Below are 24,874 nucleotides of genomic sequence, written 5' to 3'. Positions count from 1 at the left end.
TTGTTTTATGTATAAAGGAATTGAGGAGAAAGATCTGGAATCTCTCTTGCTCTTAAAAACATTCATTTCATTTAGAGTTACCAGAAAAGACAATCAGAATATAATTTTTTTTTTTGGATAGATGGGCTATAACATGTAAACAGAGAAATGAGTGTCACATGTGATCACACTACCAATTACATTCACATTGAGTGTGTTTACAGTATGGATGGCATCCTAGCTATGAGGAAACTCCAAGACCATACTTAAACAATCAGCTTCAAAACCAAACATGCTTTTCAGGTAGGGAAATGTGACTCAGAACAGGACCCACTGTGCTCATCTGAGGGAAAGAGAGCACCTAGCCCATCAGCCAGCCTGTCTGGGGCTGAGGGAGAAAAGATCCCACTCACACCGAGATGTTTGCTGTTGTCTCCTGATGGCACTAAGTCCCCTAAACACACACTCCCCTGGGTTGGTTCCACATCAACAATGCACAGTTTTCATCCTAGCTACAATTTGGCTTCCTATAAGCCACACATACTGGGAAAAAGAAAGCTGCCCAAAAGCATCAAGAACTTGTTTCCTTGCTAGTGAGTGTTCTCACAACAATCAAATTACAACACACTACACAAATACACATACATCAACAGGTGTTTATACAGGAAACACCGATGAAGGTCTAAGCATAGAATGCACATATTTGTGTGACAGTTTACATGCTAATAAGGTTTCATCACTGTGTTCTGGGTTAGAACCTGGTAAGGGTCCTGACAACAGTGACTTCAGTGCCGCTGTTTCTTCCTCTCAGCGAGTGTGTTTAACTACTGTCGGCTCATGCATCATACCTGACTGCCCAGGGGGCGGAGCGCCTGATGATCCTCTCGGCAGACACAGGAACACCGTCAGGACGGCAGCTCTGTTCCCAGCACAGGGTTCTATGGCTATTGGCTTAGGCACACCCTGAAAAAGAAAACACACTGTAAGTTTGCAGAGGTGACATGGCCTGGTTAATTTTCTTTGCATTTCCCCGATCCCTCAGTGAGCAAAACTGCATTCCTAGTTGTTGGGGACACCATCGCCCTGGCACAGTGCGGATGTGTGATTGGCTCTCCTGTGAGCACAAGAGCACATCTCACTAGGATGCCCTCGCTGGTGTCACAGAGCTATGGTTGCTTTGGTTGCTATGGAAGCTTTGGTTGCTTCCCCCAGTTTTCCCCTCTCATCAGTGATGCGCCCATAACCTCATTGATCTAACTTAGCGATCACAATTCCATACTGTGATCTACTGGCATATCTGTTTTTAAAGACGACTTCCATGTATGCATGTTGAATACACCAAACAAGAGACATTATTGCCAACGTCAAGCAAATTGTCAACATTCCAGAGTCTATCCTTTTAGCAGTTTAGCAGACAATATAATGTTGTTACATACAGTCCTCCTGCTGTACAACAGATATCTAGATTCAGTCACCTTATCAACCTAGGTTTATGGTCATTGCTCTATGCCGACTTCTCTATCCCTTCTCTTCCCTTCTCTATCTCTATCACATCTCTGTTCTTTATTTCTGTATATGTGGCTTAAGGGAACTCCATATATAAGGGAGAGTTCCATTATCTATGTATCTATATGTCTATAGACACGCATTCCACACACACACACACCACCACACATACACATCCCTGCACACACACCTCCTTCCTACTTGCACACAAATATATGCATATTTTGGGCTTAAAATAACTAAAGTGACTTTTGAGACATTACAGGTTATCATCTTGGCCTAGGAATGGCAGTGTGGGCTACATTATTTGAAGAATTACAGGTGGGAGTCAGCTGATATGTCAAAGTGGTACCTCTGCATAAAGGCAAAATTAAATAGAAGAAAGACAAAAAACAGAAAAGATACCTTCAATTATTAGAACAAATAATTTATTCAGATTTTTTTCAACTCAAGATATTTGAACTTTTGAAGAAATATAGACATATGTAATCATTCACCTAGAATATTCTAGAATATTGCCATTTCCAGAAAGCTTAATGAGGCATTAAAGATAAAATATGCCTCCTTTTATGTAAAACTTAGACTGAGTTCCCAGTTACAACACTTTTATGTGGTTATAAAGGATTTCTCCTTTATAGCAACATAAATCTCATGTATAAAATTTTCCTCCTATAGATATATTTTGGAAGTTTTCAATACAAAGGAGGAAGCGGCCAGGGTGGGAAGTGAAGGGCATTAAAATGTTCAAGATAGTGCGATCAGCCATGTTGTTTTACTGGCACCAAGTTACATGATCTGATGGTCTGATACTTTTAAAGTTTACATTTAATTTAACAGATTAAGTTTTGAAAATGTTAAGTCAGAATTAGCATAAATACATAGGTATTATCCAATGATGTAAATATTTAGAGAATAGGCTTGTCACATGGCAAGACTAACAGAAAAAATGCTATGAAATTTCCAACCATATTTCCAGGCAACTGAAATGTATTTTAATTTAATAGATGCAAAATAGATGTAAAGGTCAATTTGCTAAAATATACCAAGAGAATATAAAATGAATTCCAGGTTTAAATGACAGTAATTTATTAGAAATATCAAAATCCCTTTCATTGTAGATAAGAAAAACTGATGATTGGTATCAACAGACAAGGTTATCTTTGCTTTTTTGTTTTCTAGCTCTAAGTGGAACAACCAATACATTTAGTTTATCCGAAGTCATTAAAAAAACTGATTACAGAAACTAGAGTGGCAGAGTTTGGATATGACTAAAGATTTTTGAGAAATAGTATGGTTTGGTGTGGGGCTCAATGGTTTGGGAGTCCATGTGGGAATCTTGCTGCCAGGCTACCTTCCTACATTTTTTTTTTCCGAGACAGGGTTTCTCTGTGTGTAGTTTTGGTGCCTGTTCTGAAGCTCGCTCTATAGACCAGGCTGGCCTTGAACTCACAGAGATGACCTAGCTCTGCCTCCTGAGTGCTGGAATTAAAAGCGTGTGCCACCGCCGCCACCGCCCGGCTTCCTACCTTTTAACACTAGAGGAAAGACTGTAAATTCCAAAAGACCGACTGAAGGAAAACTTAGTAAACTGTAAGTTCAACTGTGAGTTTCTGGTGGAATAGTGCTTAATTATGCAACAGTTGAAACTACAGAGACCGCACTGGAGGACAAAGGGCATGAGAAACTGAACCATGGCACAGGAATTATGCCATCATGCCCATGGAAGACCTAGTCTGTAGAACCGCTCTCTCCTCCTCCTCCTCCTCCTTCTCCCCCTCCTCCTCTTTTTTGGTTTTTTTGAGACAGGGGTTCTCTGTGTAGCCCTGGCTGCCCTGAAACTTACTCTGTAGACCAGGCTGGCCCTGAAGTCACAGAGATCCACCTGCCTCCGCCTCCTGAGCGCTGGGATTAAAGGCATGCACCACCACAGCCAGTTTGTAGAATCATTCCTAGACTAATTCTTTCCCTCTCACTTTTGCTCTGATCATATAGAAAATACCTTTAAAAAAACCCCTCTGTGTTGATAAGCTATGTAAAAGGAGATTAAAATTCTATTTTAAAATTAAATTGGCTTACAACTTGGTCTATATTCAGCTCCAAGAATTTTCATAGAAGGATATTAGCAAAACATGAATTATTCATTATGTTTAAAATATTAGTTACTAGCCAGTTCTTTGACACTTCTGGAAGGAATTCACATAATTAAAAATTTTGTGAAAGAATTTGTGACAATATCAGTTTAAATATAGGGTTTTAAATTTAAAAAAAGGAAAGAAACACTATATATAAAACATTGGAATTTTCCAAAAGAAAGTGGCAACATGCTACACATGATAATATTTTGGATAACCTGAGGTTTGTCAGATGTTTTGTGACAGACACGTGACTGTGAACGACCATCGCTTCACAATGACATAACACGCTCAGAGAACCTTGCAATTTATTGTGGATTTTCTAGGGCTGCTCTGAGGGGAGATCAGGCTCAGATCTGCGGCCTGCAGCACTCTGCAGCTGGGGTTGACTGCAAGGCACTTCCTGTTTGTTGAGCTGCAGAAAGCTGATGTAGAAAACACCAACAGTGACGTAACGCGCAGCCCTAGTTCAGGAAGCACGCGGCACAGACACCCACACAGAACGGCTGGTTTGCTGGAGGTTTTTCAAGTCGTCATTATGACGGGTCACAAATGTTATGGCAAATCCTTCCCAGTCTTTTTTAGCTACTAAAGACAAATAACCAGAGGAGCTTCTGGAATCACAAATAGTTTCAGGATATATCTTGAAACATATGTTCTGAAAGTGAGACTGTCATTTGTGACATGAGTCCCTGCAGGTTTGGAACAAGCCAAAGGGCAAAGATAGCTAAAGGTTTCCTCTTCACCTGCTCGAAAACCCCAGAGAGGCCATCTCTGGAAGCCCGTGCGTGGCATGGCCGCCTCGGGTTTAACAGAATGTCTGATGCTCTCAGACCAGCTGTTCACTCACGTGCGGGGTTCGGACTCATAGGTAAGAAGTGAAGGTTTAGAGGAAGACCATAAAGATGGTGGTCAGACCGACACCCCTCAAAGCCACATCAGTGTCACCTAGCTTTGAAGCTGTCCGTGGAGGTCGTGATCTTTCTGCTTACGCTTCCCAGTGCCGGGGTCATGGGTGTGTGCCACCTAAAACCACGGAGATCAAGTTTCTCATTCTTACGTTCTCTCTTTGAAATGCCCGGGCATTATGCTGACTTGGGGGCTTGTCTCTCAGTCTTTATTACAGGTATTGGGGCACATGTTGGGTGTCCATGAGTTCCCGAGCAGGCCTGAGTTAGTCTCTGCCTTGTCTGTAGCATGCTGTGGTGAATACCACGTGAGTTAAAGAGGGGAGACAGGAGCAGGTAAGCTTGTCACAGGGGCAGCAGCGAGCCAACAGTACGACATGACAATATCCGGTTAAGGGTGCTGGAGGGTCAATAAAACACTGGAAATAATAACCACTAACATGTACTGAGTACTTTGGGTACTCTGGGTGCTGCTAAGCATTTCACACACATTGCTATGTGTAACTATGTAGCTGGCTTACTAGGAGAAAGTGTCATTTTCTGTTACACAGATAAAGAAACCAGAGTTCAGAGAGGTCAGCTGATACTGCCAAGTGACACAGGCAGCTGGGGCAGATCAGATTCGAATACGTAGGTTCTTAATTGAAATTCTAGCTGCACTATTATCAGGCTACTCTTCGTTCTAAATATACAATTTTATTAAGAGTACATTTTTAAAATTCAAGGCTTCTCTCATCCCTTCAGTTGGCTATAAGTAGTAGAAACCAACTGAGGATTTTAGTTATAAAAATTATATACATATGCCCATTTATTTTTAAAAATATTTTAATTAATCATTTGCTAATTTGATACACTGTATCTTTTATTTACAATTTTTAACAATTTTTTCCACAGAATAGATTCTGATCGCGCTTTCCTCCTTCCACTCTTCCTCCCGGATTGTCCCTGCCTCCCCACCCACCAAACTCTAAGCCCTTTTTATCTCTCTTTTTAGAAAAAAAAAAAAAGCAAAGCAAACCAAACCAACCAAACAAATAAAAAGGGCAAACAAAAATGAAACAAACCAACCAAAAATAAATAGCAAAGGAAAAAAGCACATAAAAACCCCACAAGAAACCCCCCCCCCCGCACAAACTCACCCCCACAAACACCCCCCACATAGCCACAAAAACACCAGTGTTGGAACAAACGCATCCCCGGGTCGGCTTTGCCCTGTCTGTCCCTGTGCCAGACGTCACTTCCTCCAGACGTGAAGTGAACCAGTAGGCTGAGTGACTTTCAGGGTCCTTTTCCTCTTTAATAATTTGTGACCATGATTTATATAATTTATGGACAAACTCTAGAACATCTGACATAGCAGTACCTAGTATTATGCCTAAGTATCATGAAATTTAAAATTTCTAATGCTTGCTAATGTTTTTTCCTGCTCAGGCACTTTTAATGGCCGTTATAATTTAAAGAACATTCTTATGGGATATGATGAATAAGATCACATGGGCCTGAGTGGCCACCATCGCATGCCAAAAAAGCAATTAGAAAATTGAATCAAGGAATTAAGGATTAATGTGGCTATGTTATAGCTGTCAGCAGTAATGAGTGTTTTGACAGCGAAAGAATAGTCTGATAGTATTCACAAATACTAATCTGATATATGAGTGAACTATTCAAAATGCAAACAACTGCACATTAATCACTCTAGCGTTTCACTTCTAAAATGTATTTAATGCTATTCTTACCAGACCTCTTATAAATATGAACAGTTTGGTATTTGTAGTTTGATAACTGTTTAGATTGACAGAAAATTTAGTTTTTTAGTCACATTAATAAAATTGAATTAATTTACTAAGTCTTGAATTAAGTCAGTGCAGTAGTTTGTTTATAGCTAATGAAATACGTTGGATTCCATAGGATCAGCAAGTCCCAGGTTTCCAGAAGCCAAAATCAGATTCTTGGATTTCACTGTCAGTCTTGAAAAATGGGTGAGGCTGGAAACCATGTTCTTTACTGATTGACTTTTCCCTTACATGAAATGATAAATGAAAAAGGTACATTAGCTGGCTTCATTCAGCAGGAGAATCCTCAGTAAAAAAATAAATTAAGCTGATGGAATACCCTCAAAAACAAGGCTAAACAATTCTGGAAGTCTATTCAGAGAGAGTAAGGCACCGTCTGTGGGAACAGGTAAAGGGATAGACAACTCACAGAACTGGCTGGAGGCTCTGAAGGACCCAACTGTCAATCACTTCACATCATACCAAGTACTTTCCTTTGAGGACACATCTCCACGTGTCTCTGTTCTTATTACATAAAGGCACACATTCAAAACTATTCATGTATGTTGAAGGTTCAAATCTGTAGTATTCTACGTTGCTTGATTGAAACTTGCTTTTTACTACATGGCAGAGACTTGGGAGTGAGGAGGCTCAGTTGTGACAGCAGCCACCTTAGTGCCAGCTTTACAGCCCAGGAGTTGGGTACCAGAAGGAAAAACCGAATAGTGTGATCTCATGTTGTTGGAATTGGTTAACGATGATAAATGCTGATAGGAGGTGGTTTTGAATGGATCATCTTTAAAAATTGATTCCTGGTAGTACTTTTCAAATACTTGACATGGATTATCTATGAAATAATTGCCATAAGGAGAATTTTAATAATCTATATTCTTCTCAGCATCTCAGCACAAAAGCAATTTAACTACCATGCTTCATGTGTGAATCTGAAAATGGAGACTGTCTTTCCAGGCCGTGAAAAGCAGTGCTAAATGAGAAACGGGTGTGCCGGCCACATCAGTCATCTTCCTGTCTCGCTCAAGCACAGGGCCGGACCTTTGCCACGTTTTTGGACCACCTAGCGTAGAAGCCGGCACCGTCCATTACCAGAAGACCCAGCTCCATCCTTTCTACCCTCAGGAAACTAGTCCAGGCCATCCTGGGCCACTCCGGGATCTTCTTGCTCTGTCTCATGGAGCAGTTCGCTCTTTTGGGATCAGTGGGAGCTGTGCTGGTGCTGAGAGGTAAAACCAGCAGCCCGCGCTCTGGATTCAGGCTGTTCTCTCATCCAGATGTGAGCTTGGCAAACCACTTCTCTTGTCTCAAATGTCTGACGGGTAAGGTAAAGCTGAAGGAGGCTTACTCCCAGTGTCCATACGAGGACTAGAAGAATTTAGGTAGCTATCCACAGACATATAGCAAGTATGTGACATGGTAGATCAGCTGTCCTAAAAATAGCATCCACACAGCTCTCATTTAGCTTTGGAGTTGTTCTCTGCTCCATCAACTCAAAAGGAAGCTATTTGAGGGCAAAGTGATAGTTTAGGAATCTCTGTTAATGGCTTGAAATGAGTTAATTAAGAAGTTCAGCCTTTCAGGTGAGAATTCTGCGTGGGAAGGCTCATCCCTGATGCCAAACACCTCGTGCTGCACATCTGCACAGCTGCTGAGGATGTTCCGGTTATTCACAGCGGGTTCTGCTTTCATCAGATTCTTATCTGTGGGCCCCATGTGCTGCACAGAACAGACTCTCTCTAAGACCAAAGTGTGTTTACCATACACAATAAGTGGATAGTCATGAATGCATGCACGCTTCCTTTTCTTTTCTTTGCCAAATTGTATGCAAGGCAAACCTCTGCGTGTTGTGGGAAGATATGAGCAGAACCTCACTGTGGAGCAGATCAATAGACAGCAACAAGGGAGTTAAATGAAGATTGTGTTGTGATTTCTCAGACTAGTTTATTCCAACGCATAATGTGTCTCTAACGCAAAATGCCACCTTGGGAACATGGCTGCCAGGACAATTCTATTTAAGGTAACAGGAGGCATCAGGGTAGAGCGTTGACTACGGTGCAGCCAGCGCCCCTCACAGCTGACTGTAGCTGGGCGTTGACAGAGAAATTCTCCATGAATCTGCACGGAACCCTGAAGTGAGAGTGGAAGGGGCACAGGAGGATGGGCAGTTCGCCGGGAAACTGAGGAAGCACGGAGATTCCCGGAAGAAAGGGAAATCTGAACCAAGAGGCACAATGCAGAAGGCTTGTCTGAGAATCTGCTAGACGTCCCAGGAGAAGAGGACAGGGATCAGTCCCTCACACTCTTCTTGGCCAGGGCTGAGTCTCTGCTAAGCGCGAGATGAGATGCTGGGGTTGGGGCTTGGTCAGTGTATCAAGGTATGCAGAGCCTCCCAAACCCACACTACAAACCCCTCGGGAATCACTGTGTCCTGGTGAAATCTGTTAGGCTTAGTGCACATTAACTTAAAACATTTACTTCTGAAACTTCCACCATAAAAGTAAATCAAGAAGCGCTGTGAAAACTCAGTGTCAGCAGAAAGAATGAAGTGCAGATTTGGCAATATTCTTAATGAGGAATCAAATGTTAATAGATCCAGCATAATAAATGACTTTCTGCTATGATTATTATACCAATCACAACCTATTACAAGAAAGAAGAACATGGTCAAAATTCTGAATGAAAGAGCTTATTTAACTTGTACAGAAATGCACATCAGCACTGTAGAGTGAAACTTGCCTGGACAGAGAGGATGAGTCATTCTGGATGACAGTTTTCCTAGAAAGCCAGACATTAACCCTACAAGGACCAGAGCTTCACTATTTGGATTATGTGAAATAACTGTTTCTCTGCTTTTCAACTAGATCACAAAATAGGAAATAGAATTTAATGCTTGATGCAGTTTTCATGGCATGCTGCAAGTACAGAGAGATACAAATTCAACCCTGCCCTTCCTTTCTCCTCTCCACCCTACCCAAGGGCCCCAATATCATCTTGCTTGTTGTTTTTTTGTTCTTTATATAAAGGCAAGCAAGGGTTGCGTAGCTGCCAGCGAGTAGCATCGATGACTGTCCCCAGGACACGACAGTGATACCCACACTGAAATGATCTTCTCAAGGGCTCCTTTCTCCTCTCTCATCTCTCCTGTTGCTATGGATATGGCTAGCCCACCAACATCATTCCAAGTGCTACCTAGCTCCAACATTCCCAATCACATGGACCAAAATTTGTAACAAGCCCCTGTTCCTTGAGATCTGAGAGCAGATTAGAATATTCATTTTCAAGAACTCAACAACAGAATTTGAAAATACTCATACTATAACGTCTAGAAATATTTCATTAGACTCAAATGATTTTTTGCACGTGAATTAGACTTAGTTTTAAACCAGACATGATCTTGGGTACATTATTTAACTTTTTTGTGCCTCAAGTTTTCCATACAGAAAAACAGAGATTATAAAACCTAACTTGTGAGGTTATAAATTTTTATAACAGGTTAAATAATTCACAAGTGTAATTTTCCTTAGTCAAAATTAATTGAATATCAGCAATTTCATCTGGGTCAACCTCACCAACTCTGTTTCCTCTCCTCTGACTTTAGTTTGGTGAACCATGGCAGGGGAGCCTGAGGCTTTGTGTGTCAAGGACTCTTCGTGTCCTTCCTGGGTACTTTTACAGTCTTGGACCTGATCTCAAGGGATGAGACCAGTATTCTAGTGTCTATGAGTTAAAGTAGGAAGCGAGTTCCAAGTTCAGACATTATTCTATGGTAGAGAAGATGCAATGTATGGTAGAAGAAGGCAATGCAAACGTTAGAAAGTCCTGAGGTAAAGCCTCTTAGATATATGTAGGCTCCAGGAAACTTCCTGCTTACAAAGAAGAGAGGGGAATAGTTTAATGTGAGGATATGCTCAGGAATGGCTTCTTAGGTGAGTTTTTAATATCTCTGAGTGGCCCAGGAAGCCTCTCCTTGCCTGCTCACTCTCTATTTTATATATATATATATATAGTAACAGGAGTCTTAAAAGGTCTTACTAATAATAAAAAAAAAAAAACCCGATGCCAGCTATTGAGGTGAATGCTGAAAGATCAGAGAAGTAGAACAAGCCACAGCCAAACCTCACCTCGACAACTCATCTGATCCTGTTTCCACGAATCCTCAGACTGAAGGCTTCTGAGTCCTCACTCGAATGGATCTCAGCTAAACTGCTGCTAAAAAGCTTCTAGTCCATGGTCCTCACACCTTATATACCTTTCTGCTTCCTGCCATCACTTCCTGGGATTAAAGGCATTTGTCTTTCCCATGCAAGACATGAGATCTCAAGTGCTGGGATTAAAGGTGTGTGCCATCATGCCTGGCTGTTTCCAGTGTGGCCTTGAACTCACAGAGATCCAGATGGATCTCTGCCTCCCAAGTGATAGGATTAAAGGTGTGAGTGCCACCATTTCTGGCCTCTATGTCTATCTAGTAGCTGTTCTGTTCTCTGACCCCAGATAAGTTTATTGGGTGCACAATATATTGGAGGACACAACATCACCACACTATATCTATATAAAATACACACACACATCCACACATATAGAGATACATATATATTAATTATATATAATGTATATTGAAATGTCCTTGATTTTATTGTGAAGTGGGTTAAAATAGAAATGGTGATGGGAGAAAACAGAGGCACAGGGTTCTTTTCTGCTTTAGAAAGGCCAAGTGATTTTTCCTGTAGGTGTATAGGACATCATCCCCACACTCAATGGAGCCCACAGATGGCATTTGTCATACCTGCTCACGGCCTGAAGTGTGTGGAATCCGTACATGTCAAAACTAAATATATTTACACAACATTCCTTTGGGGCTTTTTGTCACATGACTTCACCATGTGCACACAACTGTCTCATCATGACATGTATTAGAAAGTGAAGGATATGACAGTGAATAAAATCTCTCTCCAAAGCTGTTTTCTTTAATTCCAAAGCTCCGTTTTCAGTATGACTAAAAATTAATGGTCAGAGTCTGTGTAATGACCCGGCCCTAGTTTCAATCCTGCTGCTTTACAAACTCTCTCTTGGCGACAGTAATTATCTAACTGATTAGTCCTCAAGGAGCCCTCTGTCATTGGGTGTGGCCCACTGCACACATCTGGATCAGTTTGCTTTGTTTAGAGAGCCTAACAGCAGTTAAGATACCAACAGCATAAACACTGGTACCAAGGCGGAAGTAAACCTTGGATGTTTCTTCTCTCGTCTGTGGTGAATTAAATCTTCTCCCAAATTTGCAACCGTCAGAATGTTAGCATGTTCCCTTGTGTGGAAATACAGTTTTAACAGTTTGGATTTCAAAACTTCCCGACCTCAGCCTCAGGGTTGAAGTACTGATCCCCAGAGGTGAAGCCTTTGAGAGGTCATTAAATAAATTCTAAGGCTTAAAGCTCCATGGTTTAGCTCACTGATAAATTCATGGCTCAACTATCTGGTAAGCAGCAGTGGAAACTTTATAAAGTGGGCCTTGCTGGAAGGAGGAGGTCACTAGGGTATTCCTTAAAGGGCATCTTCTCTCTCCCTGCTTCCTTGCCTCTGTGGCACCCAGTATGGCTCCACTACATGCTCCTGGTTGTGATCTCCTGCTTTACCATTGGCCATGGTGATGGGGCTGGCCATCATGGACTGAGCCATCTGAAACTGTGAGCCAAGTACATTTTCCTTCTGTGAGTTTCTCAGCTGTTTTGTCACTAGATCAAAAGCTGACCAATGCAAAGACCTTTCAGATGCAATTAATTAGGATTAATTAAAAAAATCATAGCAGAATAGGATAGACCTGATATTTTCTTGAGAGGCCACGCAGAGAAAATACAGAAGAGAACATCACACGAAGAAAAAGGCAGAGATTGGAGCGATGAGTCCACCAGGAGTGAACAACCATGGTCTGCTGGAAGCCAGCTACCGCAGCTAGGAAAGAGACGAAGTACCCATTCGCCTTCAGGACCTTGGAAGGAGTCAACTCTGCCAGCCTCTTAGTCTCAGACTTCTGGTCCAGAGAACTACTGTTTTAAGCTGCACATCTGTAGTAACTTTTCACAGCAGCCGTGGGGAACCGACACAGCGTCTTTAGTCACAAACCAGCATCTACTATAGTAGCCAGGCAACACTGCCTGCCTGTTATCTTCTTCCGTTGCCTAGAAATGACCACGATAGTATAATACTGAAATAGTGCCCAACACAGTGTTGGGGGCATTCAGCCACCTTCATGTGAAAAGTAAGCGCAATATCAGATAAAATGGCAAAGGTCAGCAGAGAAACTCACCTAACTATGAGAGTTTTGTGCTCATCCTGCAATTAATGACATTAGTAAACTTAGAAATCATCATAATCACTCCTAAGAATGTAGGCACAGGCTATGTTGGATGTGAGGTTCCCTAGGAAACAGATCCTGCCTCTTTGAGATGTGTGAAGCAGGTTTACAGGCAATCAGCGCCAGGAACAGCATCTGTGTCTGTGTAGGGTGGAGGCAGCAGCACTCAAGAATGCACGGGCCACCCCTGGTGCGGAGGCCTGAGGCTGTGCTGACACCCACCCCACCCCACCCTCGGTGCGAAGGCCTGTGGACACCCCCCCACCCCCACCCCTATCCCCCACCCCCCCACCCCCCACCCCCTGTGCAGAGGCCTGCGGCTGTGCTGACACACCCCCACCCCACCCCCACCCCCACCTCACCCCCACCTCACCCCCACCCCCACCTCCAGTGCAGAGGCCTGCGGCTGTGCTGATGGGTCTTTGAAGGCCTTTCAGCTGCCCTGTGGAATTAGGTCTTTCCCTGGGATGGGGCTGCACTACACGGGAAGAGGCAGGTTCCCTGCAGGACTGTGCTCTGAGCTGGGAAGATGAGCTGCTTAGTCCCAAAGAGGTAGCACAACCCAGTACTACTACAGTACTCAAGATTATAAAGAAGAATTCTCATTGGCTGAGAAAGGGACTTAAGCCAGCCTCAAGCAAATGGACGCAGGAAGCAAGCAGGTGTATCCATTTTAATATCTGACAAAACAGACTTCAGACAAAAACTAATCAGAAGCGATAGGGAAGGGCATCAAAGGAAAATCCACCAAGAGGACATTGCAATTCTAAACATACATGTACCAAACACAAGGGCACCTAAGCACATAAAAGAAACATTACTGCAGCCAAAAATCACACATTGACCCTGACACATCCACAGAGGGAAATTCCAATACCCAACTCTCACCAATGGACAGGTCATCTAGACAAAAACTAAACAGAGAAGGTCAGAGTTAAATAATATCACAAACATAATGGACCCAGCAGACATCTGCAGAACATTTCACCCAAACACACACAAATACAGTTTCTTCTGAGCAGTTCATGAACTTTTTCCAGAATTGATCACATACTTGGACATAAGGGAATCTTAACAGATATAAGGCAATGGAAATAACAACATCCTACGTGACCACCATGGATTAAAGCTGGATATCAACAACAGAAACAAAAGAAAGTATATGAACTCAAACTGAGTAACTCACTACTGAATGAAAAATGGGTCAAGACAGAAATTAAGAAGCAAATTAAAAACATTTTAGAATTGAATAAACATAATATAACAAACCCATGGGACACAATGAAGAGGCTTCTAAGAGGCAAGTTCATAGCACTAAGTGCCTACATAAAAAAGAAAAAAAAATAGAGAGAGCTCATTTTAGCAACAACATGCCCGAAAGGTCAAGAACAGCAAAATAATAGCCATAGCCAAAGGGAGTAGATGGCACAAATTAATCAAACTTGGGGCTGAATCAGTAACATAAAAGCAACAACACATAGGACAAAGAATCAATGAAATAAAGAGTTGGCTTTTCAAGAAAAATCAATAAGATTGATAAATCTGTAGCCAAATTAAATAAAAGAGAGAGAAGATTCAAACTGATAAAATTAGGAGCAAAATGGGGACATCCCAACAGACATCAAGGAAATCAGGAGAATCAGAATCATAAAGACACACTTTAAAAATTTATATTTTACCAAATTGGAAAACGGAAAAGAAATTGATATATTTCTTATATACAACCTATTGACATAAATAAAGATAAGATAAGCAATTTATATAGGCCCATAAACACCTAGTGAAATTACAAGCAGTAATTAAAATTCTAAAAAAAGTCCAGGGCCAGATTGACTCAGCACAAAATTCTACCAGACCTTCAAAGAAGAATTAATGCTAATACTCTTCAAATTACTCTGCAAAATAGAAACTGAAGGAACATTGCCTAATTCTTTTAATAAAGCAACAATTACCCTGATACATAAACCATACAAAGACCTAGCCCCTCCCCCCAAATCATAGAGCATTTTGCCTTATGAACATAATAGATGCAAACATTCTCAACAAAATACTCAAATAAACTGAACACAAGAACTAATAATCATTTTGGTGTGTTCTTGGATTCGGTTGGCAAGTATCTTACTGAGGATTTTTGCATCTATATTCATAAGGGGAATTGGTCTGTAATTCTCTTTCTTTGTTGAATCTTTATGTGGTTTGGATATCAGGGTAACTGTGGCCCCATAAAATGAATTTGGTAATGTTCCTTATATTTCTATTTTATGGAATAATTTGAGGAGTATTGGTGTTAAGTCTTCTTTAACAGTCTGGTAAAATTCTACACTAAAACCATCTGCCCCTGGGCTTTTAATGACTGCTTCTATTTCAGTAGGGGTTACAGGTCTACTTAAATTGTTTATCTGATCTTGATTTAACTTTGGTAAATGATACCTAGGAAGAAAATTGTTCATTATTTTAGATTTTCCAATTTGTTGGAGCACAGGTTTATAAAGTATGTTCTTATGATCCTCTGGATTTCATCAGTATCTGTTATGTCCCCCTTTTTGTTTCTGATTTTATTAATTTGGTTATTCTCTTTCCATCTTTTAGTTAGCATTGGTAAGGGTTTGTCTAGCTTGTTGATTTTCTCAAAAAACAACTTTTTATTTCATTGGTTCTTTTTATAGTCCAGTCACCATCAGAGAGGCTTTGGCAGCAGATGGGAGCAGGTGCAGAGACCCACAGCCCGAAATTATGCAGAGAGAGTCTAAACTGGAAGTCCTCATCGGGCCCCTAACCTTGGAAATCAGAGAACTCTGCAGAAGAGGGTAAGGAAAGATAATAGGAGCCACAAGGGATGGGGGAAACCAGGAGAATGTCCCACTGAGTCAACTGAGCAGGGCTCACAGAAAATGAAGTGGCAAGCAAGGGGCCTGCATGGGTCTGCCAGGTCCTCTGCTATATGCAATGACTGTTAGCTTGGTGTTTTTGTGGGATGCCTAACTGTAGAAGTGGGTGTGTCTCTGACTCCTTTGCCTGCTCTTGGGACTCTTTTCCTCCTACTGTGTTGTCTTGTCAAGCCTTAATATGAAGACTTTTGCCTTGGCTTATTGTATCTTGTTTTGTCGTGTTTGGCTGTCATCTCTTGGAGGCCTGCACTTTCCTGAAGAGGAGAAAGAGGGGGAGTGGGTCTAGGGCAGGGGATGGGGGAGATGGAAGGAGTGGAGGTAGGGGAGACTGTGGTCAGGATGTATTGTATGAGAAAAGAATCTATTTTCAATAAAAAAAAAGATTATTCACCATTACCAAATAGGCTTCATCCCAGAGAACACACACACACACACACACACACACACACACACACACACACACACACACACACACAGGGAGAGAGAGAGAGAGAGAGAGAGAGAGAGAGAGAGAGAGAGAGAGAGAGAGAGAGAGAGACCCTGCGATAACTCTAACCAAGCAAATGAAAGACTTGTATAATAAAATCTTTAAGACACAGAAGAAGCTGAGGCAGCAGAAGATGAATAGATCGATGCAGCAATTACAGTCATGATGCACCTGTGTTTTGATTTCTCATGGAGTTCTCTGAGGCCGCTATAGTACTGAATACTGGCTGGTCAACCCTCTAAGAGAGATTGCTCTTCAGGACCACAGCCTGCCTCTATAATTTTTCTACTTGGACTAGCAACTCTTATGGTAATTTTTCTCTTTAAAAAAGGACAAAGCCTATTTTACTGCTAAATCTATGGCCATATCAGCAGTCTAGAGAACCAAGTAAGCAGTGCTGGAATTTTCTTCGTACTTCTTATTCAAAGAATTCACTGTACCTTAGTTTATAAGTCAAAGCTTCCAGAGGAGGTGGTCATCCTTGTTTGGCCTGCAGTGTGGTGAGGATGAGCTCCCTGCTGATCTGAGGGTTCTAGAAGGCGCAGTGTGGTGAGGTTGAGCTCCCCAGCTGATCTGAGGGTTCTAGAAGGCGCAGTGTGGTGAGGATGAGCTCCCAGCGGATCTGAGGGTTCTAGAAGGTGCAGTGTGGTGAGGATGAGCTCCCCGCTGATCTGAGGGTTCTAGAAGGCGCAGTGTGGTGAGGATGAGCTCCCCAGCTGATCTGAGGGTTCTAGAAGGCGCAGTGTGGCGAGGATGAGCTCCCCAGCTGATCTGAGGGTTCTAGAAGGTGCAGTGTGGTGAGGATGAGCTCCCCAGCTGATCTGAGGGTTCTAGAAGGCGCAGTGTGGTGAGGATGAGCTCCCCAGCTGATCTGAGGGTTCTAGAAGGCGCAGTGTGGTGAGGATGAGCTCCCAGATGATCTGAGGGTTCTAGAAGGCGCAGTGTGGTGAGGATGAGCTCCCCGCTGATCTGAGGGTTCTAGAAGGCATCACAGGGAGAGGCAGGAACTTCTCCTTCCTGTGCCTCCTAAGCGAAACTCTTTCCCCAAACTGCAATTTTATGCCTTTTCTTTTATAACAACAATAATGTCGACTACTATTTATTGCCATTTATTGGCTGTTGGTTACTCCTTTGGGAAGACTGAATGGTGGGGTGGGGAATCATTTCCATCAATACTTTTAAGATAAAGAGTGGATACTATCACTGTAAAAAAAAGATAAATATTGAGGTAGAATTCCCAATTTCAGCGATGGAAACCTGGTAGTGGGTAGTGGATTGACATATGAGGTATCAGATTGTAGTCCTGCAATGTATACAGCCTATCAGAGAAAAAACAAGGGTGGTATTGTGTAATTCGGGTCCCAGATCTGGCACTGGCTTCATATCTGCTGGGAAGCAGAGACTGATCATTGTTGCTTTACTGGACGAGCCAAGAGAGGGATAAAAAGGCAGATACTCTTGTCTGGACCTCCCAAGAAGGGAGCTGAATGGTGACAGGATAAGAACTCCAGGAGTGGCCACACCGTCTTAACAGTTCCAATCCCTGCACACATGTACCATTCATTTTGCAGACGGTGGAATTCAAACTTTGGACCACACTGTTTTGGCCTTTAGGCATGATCATGGCATGACAAACAAGGTCTTTCCCTTCACAGAAGGGAAAAGAACGACTAAGAAACAAGGAAGATGTGACAGCGGACCATTGGGACAATCCAGTGGTGGGAGGGCACATTATAAATGGTGACAGGAAACACCCCGCAGAAGTACGGTTTGAGCATGACTGAAACCAGGGTGTGAAGTCAGGTCTAGAAGCCACACGGATAAGAGCAGCATAGACAAAGGCCCCACGGTGAGGTGGGACTGGTCTCCAGCAAGGAGACTAACGGACTGACCTGGGGAATATACAGTGTGTGTCTGTATGTACACGTGTGTGCATGTGTGTGTGTGTATGTGCATGTGTGTGTGTATGTGTGTGTGTATGTGCATGTGTGTGTGTATGTGTGTGTATGTGCATATGTGTGCATGTGTGTGCATGTGTGTGTTTGTATGTGCATATGTGTGCATGTGTGTGTGCATGTGTGTGTTTGCAAGCGCATGTGTTTCGTTTTTTTCCAGCCTCATTTTGCTGCTTGGGATGCAGGAAGGAAGCAGAGGGAGAACTGGGCCAGGTGGGTTTCCCCATGGCTGGAGGGATTGCAAAAGGTGAAAGACAAAGGAGGGCAAGGCTCTGCTGGGTGAAACACAGAAACAGAAGTAGATGCAGGAACAAGAAAGAATAGGACCTGAGTGATCACTGCTAAGACAGCGGCGATGTCTACAGAGCAGCAGTGCCCAGGAGAGGTATGTGAGCTGGAAAAACAGAGTAGAGCAGGACACAGGACCTGTGGCATCCAGCAAACGGATCCTGCATCCTACTGTCCAGGGGCCTAAGGACTACCACCCAGGAAACTCCAAAGGCAGTGGCTTCCTCAGGGAACTGTCAGGCTATGATCAGAGCAAAGTAACAGCACACACGTTCTGATCATCTGAAGAGGTGAGGATATAAGGCTTTGTCTAATTACTGGCCATGCGGTCTGACAGCAAGTGAAGAGTCTTGGGGACAGAGAGAAGGGGGAGGTCAAAAAAGGGCTGATAACGAATGCTACAGTTTTGAACAAGTACACAAACACCCAGGAACATGAGCTCTAAAGGTTCAGAGAAGAATTACACCTAGATCCAGTGGTTACAGAATCTAAAATAATGTGGCTCTGGGACAGGATGCTTCGAAATATATTAAAGAAAGTATAATAAAAACAAAGAAATATTGTGGCCACTGAACGCTGTCCCCAGTGGGGCGGCAGAGGGATGAGCAGCCACTGAGAAACACTGACAGACGGAGGCGACTTGAGTTACATGACGTTCTGTTCAACAGGCATCCACTGGGTACGGAGTGACTTGCTCAAGCAGTAACCACGCAGAGGTGGAACGGGGGAGAGGTCGAAAGGAAGAGGCTCAGGCACGACGGTGGTTTGAAAAGGCCCCGTAGACGCATGTGTCGGAACGCTCGGTCACTATTAGGAGGGGTGGCCTTGCTGGAGGAGGTGTGGGGAGGAAGTGAGTCACCGGGGTGGGCTCTGAGGTTTCAAACGCTCAAGCCAGGCCCAGTGTCACCCTCTCTTCCTGCTGCCTGAGGATCCAGACGCAGAACTCTCAGCTACCTCTCCAGCACCATGCCGCCATGTTTCCCACCATGAGGATAGCAGACTAAACCTCTGAACTGTAAGTTAGCCCCAACTAAATGTTTTCCTTTATAGGAGTTGCTATGGTGGTCATGATGCCTTTTCACAGCAATGAAAACCCCACTAAGACAGGCATCACCACCTGGAATCACCTCCTGACTCTGCCAGACTGGAACCCTGACATGCATCCAAACTGCTCCGTTTCCTCATCTGTGAACTGACAAAATGATTGCCACCTGCTTCACTGGACTGTTGTGAGAACTGGATGAACAGACACTTGAATTTAGGATACTGCCTGGTGTAGGAAAGTGCTCAATAAACATGACCTATTACCTTCTACGGTGTCCTTTTTAAATGTTCTAATGTAGCAGAATAACGCATTCTCCTAACTTAGCCTAACCCTTCTGACTCGTGACACCTGCACACCTCTGGTGTGGCACAGATATGGAGAAAGCTCTTGCAGGCAGGTTCTCAATTCAACGTGAAACTGAGCCTGAATCTTAGCTCTATTACTTAATAGAATGTGGGAATTTTGGCAAATGTTCAAATATTCCAAGGCCCAAGAATTTTTACCCATGAAAATAATAATAGTTACAATGATATCTGTTGCATGAAAACACTAGGGATGCTCCCTGTCCCTAGAGAGGGGAATTCTCTTGTTGCCTAACAGCCTCTCGTGACTGTTCATTTTTGCATGTGGAAACTGACTCCTGCTCTGGTCAGGGCTAGGGTTGGACAGTCCAGGGTCAGAGTGGGTGAGAGGCTAAAGCTCACTGAGCATCAGCACTGAGCATCAGCACTGGGCATCAGCAGTGGCTGTGGAGCCAGCAAGGACGGCATGAGTGAAGAGAACCACGGGGCAGAGTCACAGGCTGTTTTGATGTGCATGGTAAAGACAGCAATACTTAATTCCTAATGTTTTCTTTGCCTGTGAAATGGAGTGAGGAAGTTAGGACCAGACCCAGGCCCACAGGAGATGCCGGGACACGCTGGAGTTCAAGACCCGAAGCTTGGAACTGTGAGTAGCTTTGAGTCTTGAGGAAATGAAGCAAGGCTGAGAAGGCGGCCAGGTTGGCAGGAAGTGTCCCTGACCTGCCTGCCCGTCCTTCAGCACTGCCCCCGGGTCTGATGACCTGGGTGGGTAGAGGTTGGAAGGGATGACTGTAGATCCTGCCTAGGAACAGATCTCCAGCCAGGATGTCCTGCCCAGTGCTCTCCAGCTCTCTTCCCAGTCCAAGCTTCATCTTAAAAGCACCACATCTCATCCACAGAGCCTAACTCAGGTGGAGACGGAAGTATAAGCTGATTTCTTCATTGTAGCAACCACAAGCTCACAAGTTTCCCACAACCTTGACTTTCTCCTTTTATTTACTTCATAAAAGGAAAGTTTGCACCTATTAATCTCTGTAAGTATGTCCATATTTTCTGAGATCACCTCAAAAGAAGACTATTTAAATAAGATGAAATTACTATTTGTCAGAGAATTTAATCGTATTTATTTTTCGTGGTGTTTGCTGTAAAGTTTCACGGTGCCTTTAGTTCACAGCAGGTAGCTATAGAAACTTTAGTGTCTCTTTGAGCAGTAACAGGGTTTCCTTTTTTCCTTAACAACTAAATCTTCTTTGGTCTTGGCAGCTACTGTGTGAGGTGGTAAGAGGATCATGCTTCTCGGACTTCACACATAGTAACACCAGGGCTCTAAGAGTTAGGACTTATTGTGTGTGTGTGGGGGGGGCTAGCACACTCCTTCTCTCCATGTGGGCACACTACACCCCACTCTATCTCACCCCAGTATCCTTCCCACTGGAGGGATACTTATATGCATTCATGTGAGTGCTGGGTTGTACCATGCTGGTCATTAATCCTATACTCATCTAGATTTATTCCTATTAATTAAATAGAAAATACATAGAGCTGGGAAGTAGGACTATCACGGTGCTTGCCTAGCATTTGTAAGGCCCTGGTTCAGTCTTTAGCATTGCAGAGAGAGAGAGAGAGAGAGAGAGAGAGAGAGAGAGAGAGAGAGAGAGAGAGAGAGAGAGAGAGAGAGAGAGAGAGTGTGAGTAAAGCTTGGCATGGTGGTGCATGCCTTTTTAATCCCAGCATCCCAGAAGCAGAGGTGGAAGCAGGTAGAACTTGCTGAGTCTGAGACTACTTGGTCTATAGTTCCAAGCCAGTAATGCCTGCACAGTGAGGCACCCCCTAAAATGGGTGGTGGTGGGAAAGGTAGAAAATCTGTTGAGAACATTCTAGGTTCCTAGTTCTCCCTTCCCTAGAAGGAGTCCACAGCTGTAAGCACACAAAAAAGGTATGATGGAGATACCGAAGGGAAACGTGGACAAGGAAAGAGAAGGACAGCAGCTGCCAGGAAGGGGAAGGGTTACACAAGGGTCCTTCCTCCTCCAGCATTCCCTCAAGTAGCAGGTATCGAGATTAGGGAGCCTCGAGGGCTGCCAAGCCACAGCAAGACAAGGAAGCAACAAGCAACTCCAACAGGGCAGCTTGGGTGTATGACGAACAGTGGAAAGCAGAGGTATATATTAAAAGAAATAGAAAACGCAACATGGCCGAGCTGTGTGGCTGGAGACAGGGGAGGGAGCAGCAGACAGGGCAGTACTGGGTGGCTCCCAGCCACAGAGTACAGAGGTGAGTCCTGAACTGTGTTTTATGGCTTCCCACCTGTACATTTTCAAGTGAGTTAGAGAAAAGTTATTCAGGAGGTGAGGACTGATGGGTAGGATTAGGTAACAAGAGATGGGCTGTCAAGGAGCCCTCTTGTCACAACTGGCCACAGGATGACATCGGACAGTCTTGGCTAAGGCTCCCCCAGGGGACAAGTCTGGTTGTGACAGCGTCTTCCATATGTTTCCGAGTGTCCCTAGTGCCAGCAAAAACAGCCACACATCTGCACCTCAGTTTGACAGGCAGCTGATTCACAGATACTGCCAGGTTTTCTGACAGAGGTCTGTGTTGATCTCTCCTGAATTTCAGGAACTGAAGCGCACACACCCAGTGTGAACCATTATTGTCACATCGCAGCCCACTCAAGCAGATGGTCAGACCGAAGCTTACTGCGGCCGTCGTGATAACAAGACAGTCACCCAGTAAACGTTTATTGACCGTGGCCACTGTGCGCTCCTGTGGCCATGCCAGGTTTCCTATTACTCAGTGTACTGCCCGTGTAATGAGAAAGCTGGTCTTGCTGAATTCCTAATGAAGAGACGCCTCAAATCAGACCTCAATGGTTGCCAAGGATGAAGGGAGCAAAAAGAATTTGTCCTGTTCCGAGCTGTATTCTATATACTCATAATTCAGAGGATGGATTCATTTTACTGAATCCTTTTGCTCACTTGTACATCCATGGACCGAATATCTATGGAGGCTCTGACACACTAGACATCGCACATGTGCTGCTAGTGTTGAGGCGGCACGTTTAGCATTAACACAAAGGCTTATCCAGTTTATTACACAGTAACTAGCACTCACTGAACTTACTGTAGAATGCACTCAGTCCCAGTAGTGTGAGGAAAAGGAGTATCTACAATGTAACTAAAATTACCGCCCATTTGTTGCATTAAATCCAGAGAGTGGGTTAAAAGAAGCTACCCTAAGCCCAGGAGAGAGGGTGCCGAGTCATGGATCCGCCCCTTCTAGGTTGACTCTTTTCTATCGAACTCTGGGAGTTCCTGGTACCACAGGAAGAGAGCAGAGCCCGCCTGGCCTGGCACCGCCTGGAGCAGCCGTCCTAGGGGGTAAGACAGAGGGGCTGCAGCTGGTTTCTGGCTTTCAGGAGTGACGGAGCTTTGGACATCTAAGCTCCTGCTGCTCAGCTCCTGCGGCAAACCAGCGGCACTCTGCTTTGTAAATGATTTTTCAACTTTAAAAAAGAAAATTTACAGAATCTTTGAAGAAACTGCAAAATGGAAAGCAAAATAAACTTGACCACAATAAAAGCAAACACAAAAAATTAATCACAAAGTCTTGGTCATTTAACACAGAATGACTTTCCTAAAGTCATCTTTACCCATTCACGTGTCCTGCTTGTTCTTTATGTTTCTTTGCTTTATTCCCACAGCTGGTTTCTGTTCATATGCTGTTCCATCACCCCACCCTCTTCGAAACCTCTGATGTACTCAGCTCCTAAGTGCCACTGCCCCTCCCAACCCCTGCCCTGTGAGCAGGGAAAGCGGCAATGAAAAAGGACTCTGTAAGCCCTGTCGTCTCTGGCCTCTCCCCTTTAAACGCTATATGATACACCACTTTCATTCATAAAATACCTGTAAACACTTGTGGCTCCGAGTCCTTATGTGATATTAACTCAGATAAGGAAACTAATATGCGCATGACTATAAAATAACGGCCACCCGGAGCAGTGAGGCTTCTACCTTCGATGCCAGGAGCTCTCCTAAAAATATCACCGCACAGACACATTTGAAGTTTCTAATTACAGCGGGAATTTGGAAAAGGCTAACACTATGTGATATATATATATATATATATATATATATATATATATATATATATATTTTTTTTACAAAAGAAACTTAGTAATGCTAAGCAAATAAGCCCTCCTGGGCTGATACATGTGCACACACATCACTACTTACACAGGTTACATGGGGGTGAGGTTTTGCTGTTATTCATACACTACTGTGAAGGCTAGATTTACAGATAATTGCTCCAGACTGCTGAAATGGTAATAAAATTTAGTGAGATAAATGTAATGATGAATTTGAGATTCTCTAAAGAATATTCAATATGAAACATTAAAAAAACCCAAGAAATGAGGCTATAGCAGAAAATAAATGAGCAGACAGCTGTTTGCCAGCCTATGCAGTGGAGTGAGAGACGTATACCGAGGGCAGCTGCTGGTCCAGTCAAACCTTTCACTGCAACTGAAACGTCCTTTGGAGTGAAATAATCGACAGGCCATGAAGACAGACACTCTGCCTTATTTTCTTCATTCCACTTTCCAGTGCATTTCCACACAGCCTCAACAGCTGCACGCCGTCTGTTCAAGTCCCTGCCAGGCCCCCTGCATGGATGTGCGTTGGTGCCTTTGTTCATGCTTCCATCTCATCCACTTGTCAGTCCTTTGGGCTGAGCAAGAAACATCTCTGGAATACTGTACTCAGAGGTAGCCCTCCACCCCCAAACATTCTTCAGTTATGATTTCATTGTGATCACTGCTTATGCCAAATATGAGTTTCTTGTCATGGCTGCATCTCACTGCATCCAGAGTATTTTCCTGGTGTCAGAATCTGGCACCTGCCTTGGTTCTTATGTCATCTCCCACCGACGCCGACATGTGGCACATGGAAGCCTTAGGCTGACAAGGGAGGCCCCCTTCCTTCCTGATTTAATATCTATCCCAGGCAGCAGGCTGGTACAGCTGTTAGGATGTTGATAGAATTCTTTTGTTCACAAGTAGGGTGAAACCCATACCACATTGTGCAATAAACTCACGATGTGGTCATTCCTTTGGATAATCATCAACATTAAAATCAACCAGTGCTCTGCCTGTGACCTCAAAGGCCTTCAGACTTGAACAAAACACAAGAAATATAATCCCGGAGACAGCTCGAGGCCTGCCAGCTTCTCTGCTAAATTAGCATGTGTA

The 24,874-nt window shown here is 43.5% G+C and overlaps 1 protein-coding gene across 2 annotated transcripts in view; it reads right to left on the bottom strand.

The window, feature by feature from the left end:
• Positions 1-24,874, bottom strand: part of Atrnl1 (attractin like 1) — a 587,588-nt gene that overhangs the window by 96,875 nt on the left and 465,839 nt on the right. For both annotated transcript variants that reach the window (XM_076563387.1, XM_006978477.4), the window contains exon 28: positions 828-942. In XM_076563387.1, the coding sequence (XP_076419502.1) occupies positions 828-942 (115 nt within the window). The remainder of the gene's footprint in view (positions 1-827; positions 943-24,874) is intronic.

This window comes from Peromyscus maniculatus, chromosome 1 (genome assembly GCF_049852395.1).
Source record: "Peromyscus maniculatus bairdii isolate BWxNUB_F1_BW_parent chromosome 1, HU_Pman_BW_mat_3.1, whole genome shotgun sequence".
Taxonomy (NCBI): Eukaryota; Metazoa; Chordata; class Mammalia; order Rodentia; family Cricetidae; genus Peromyscus; species Peromyscus maniculatus.
Note: the sequence above shows the minus strand (reverse complement) of the source record. Positions and strands in the feature narration are given on the sequence as shown.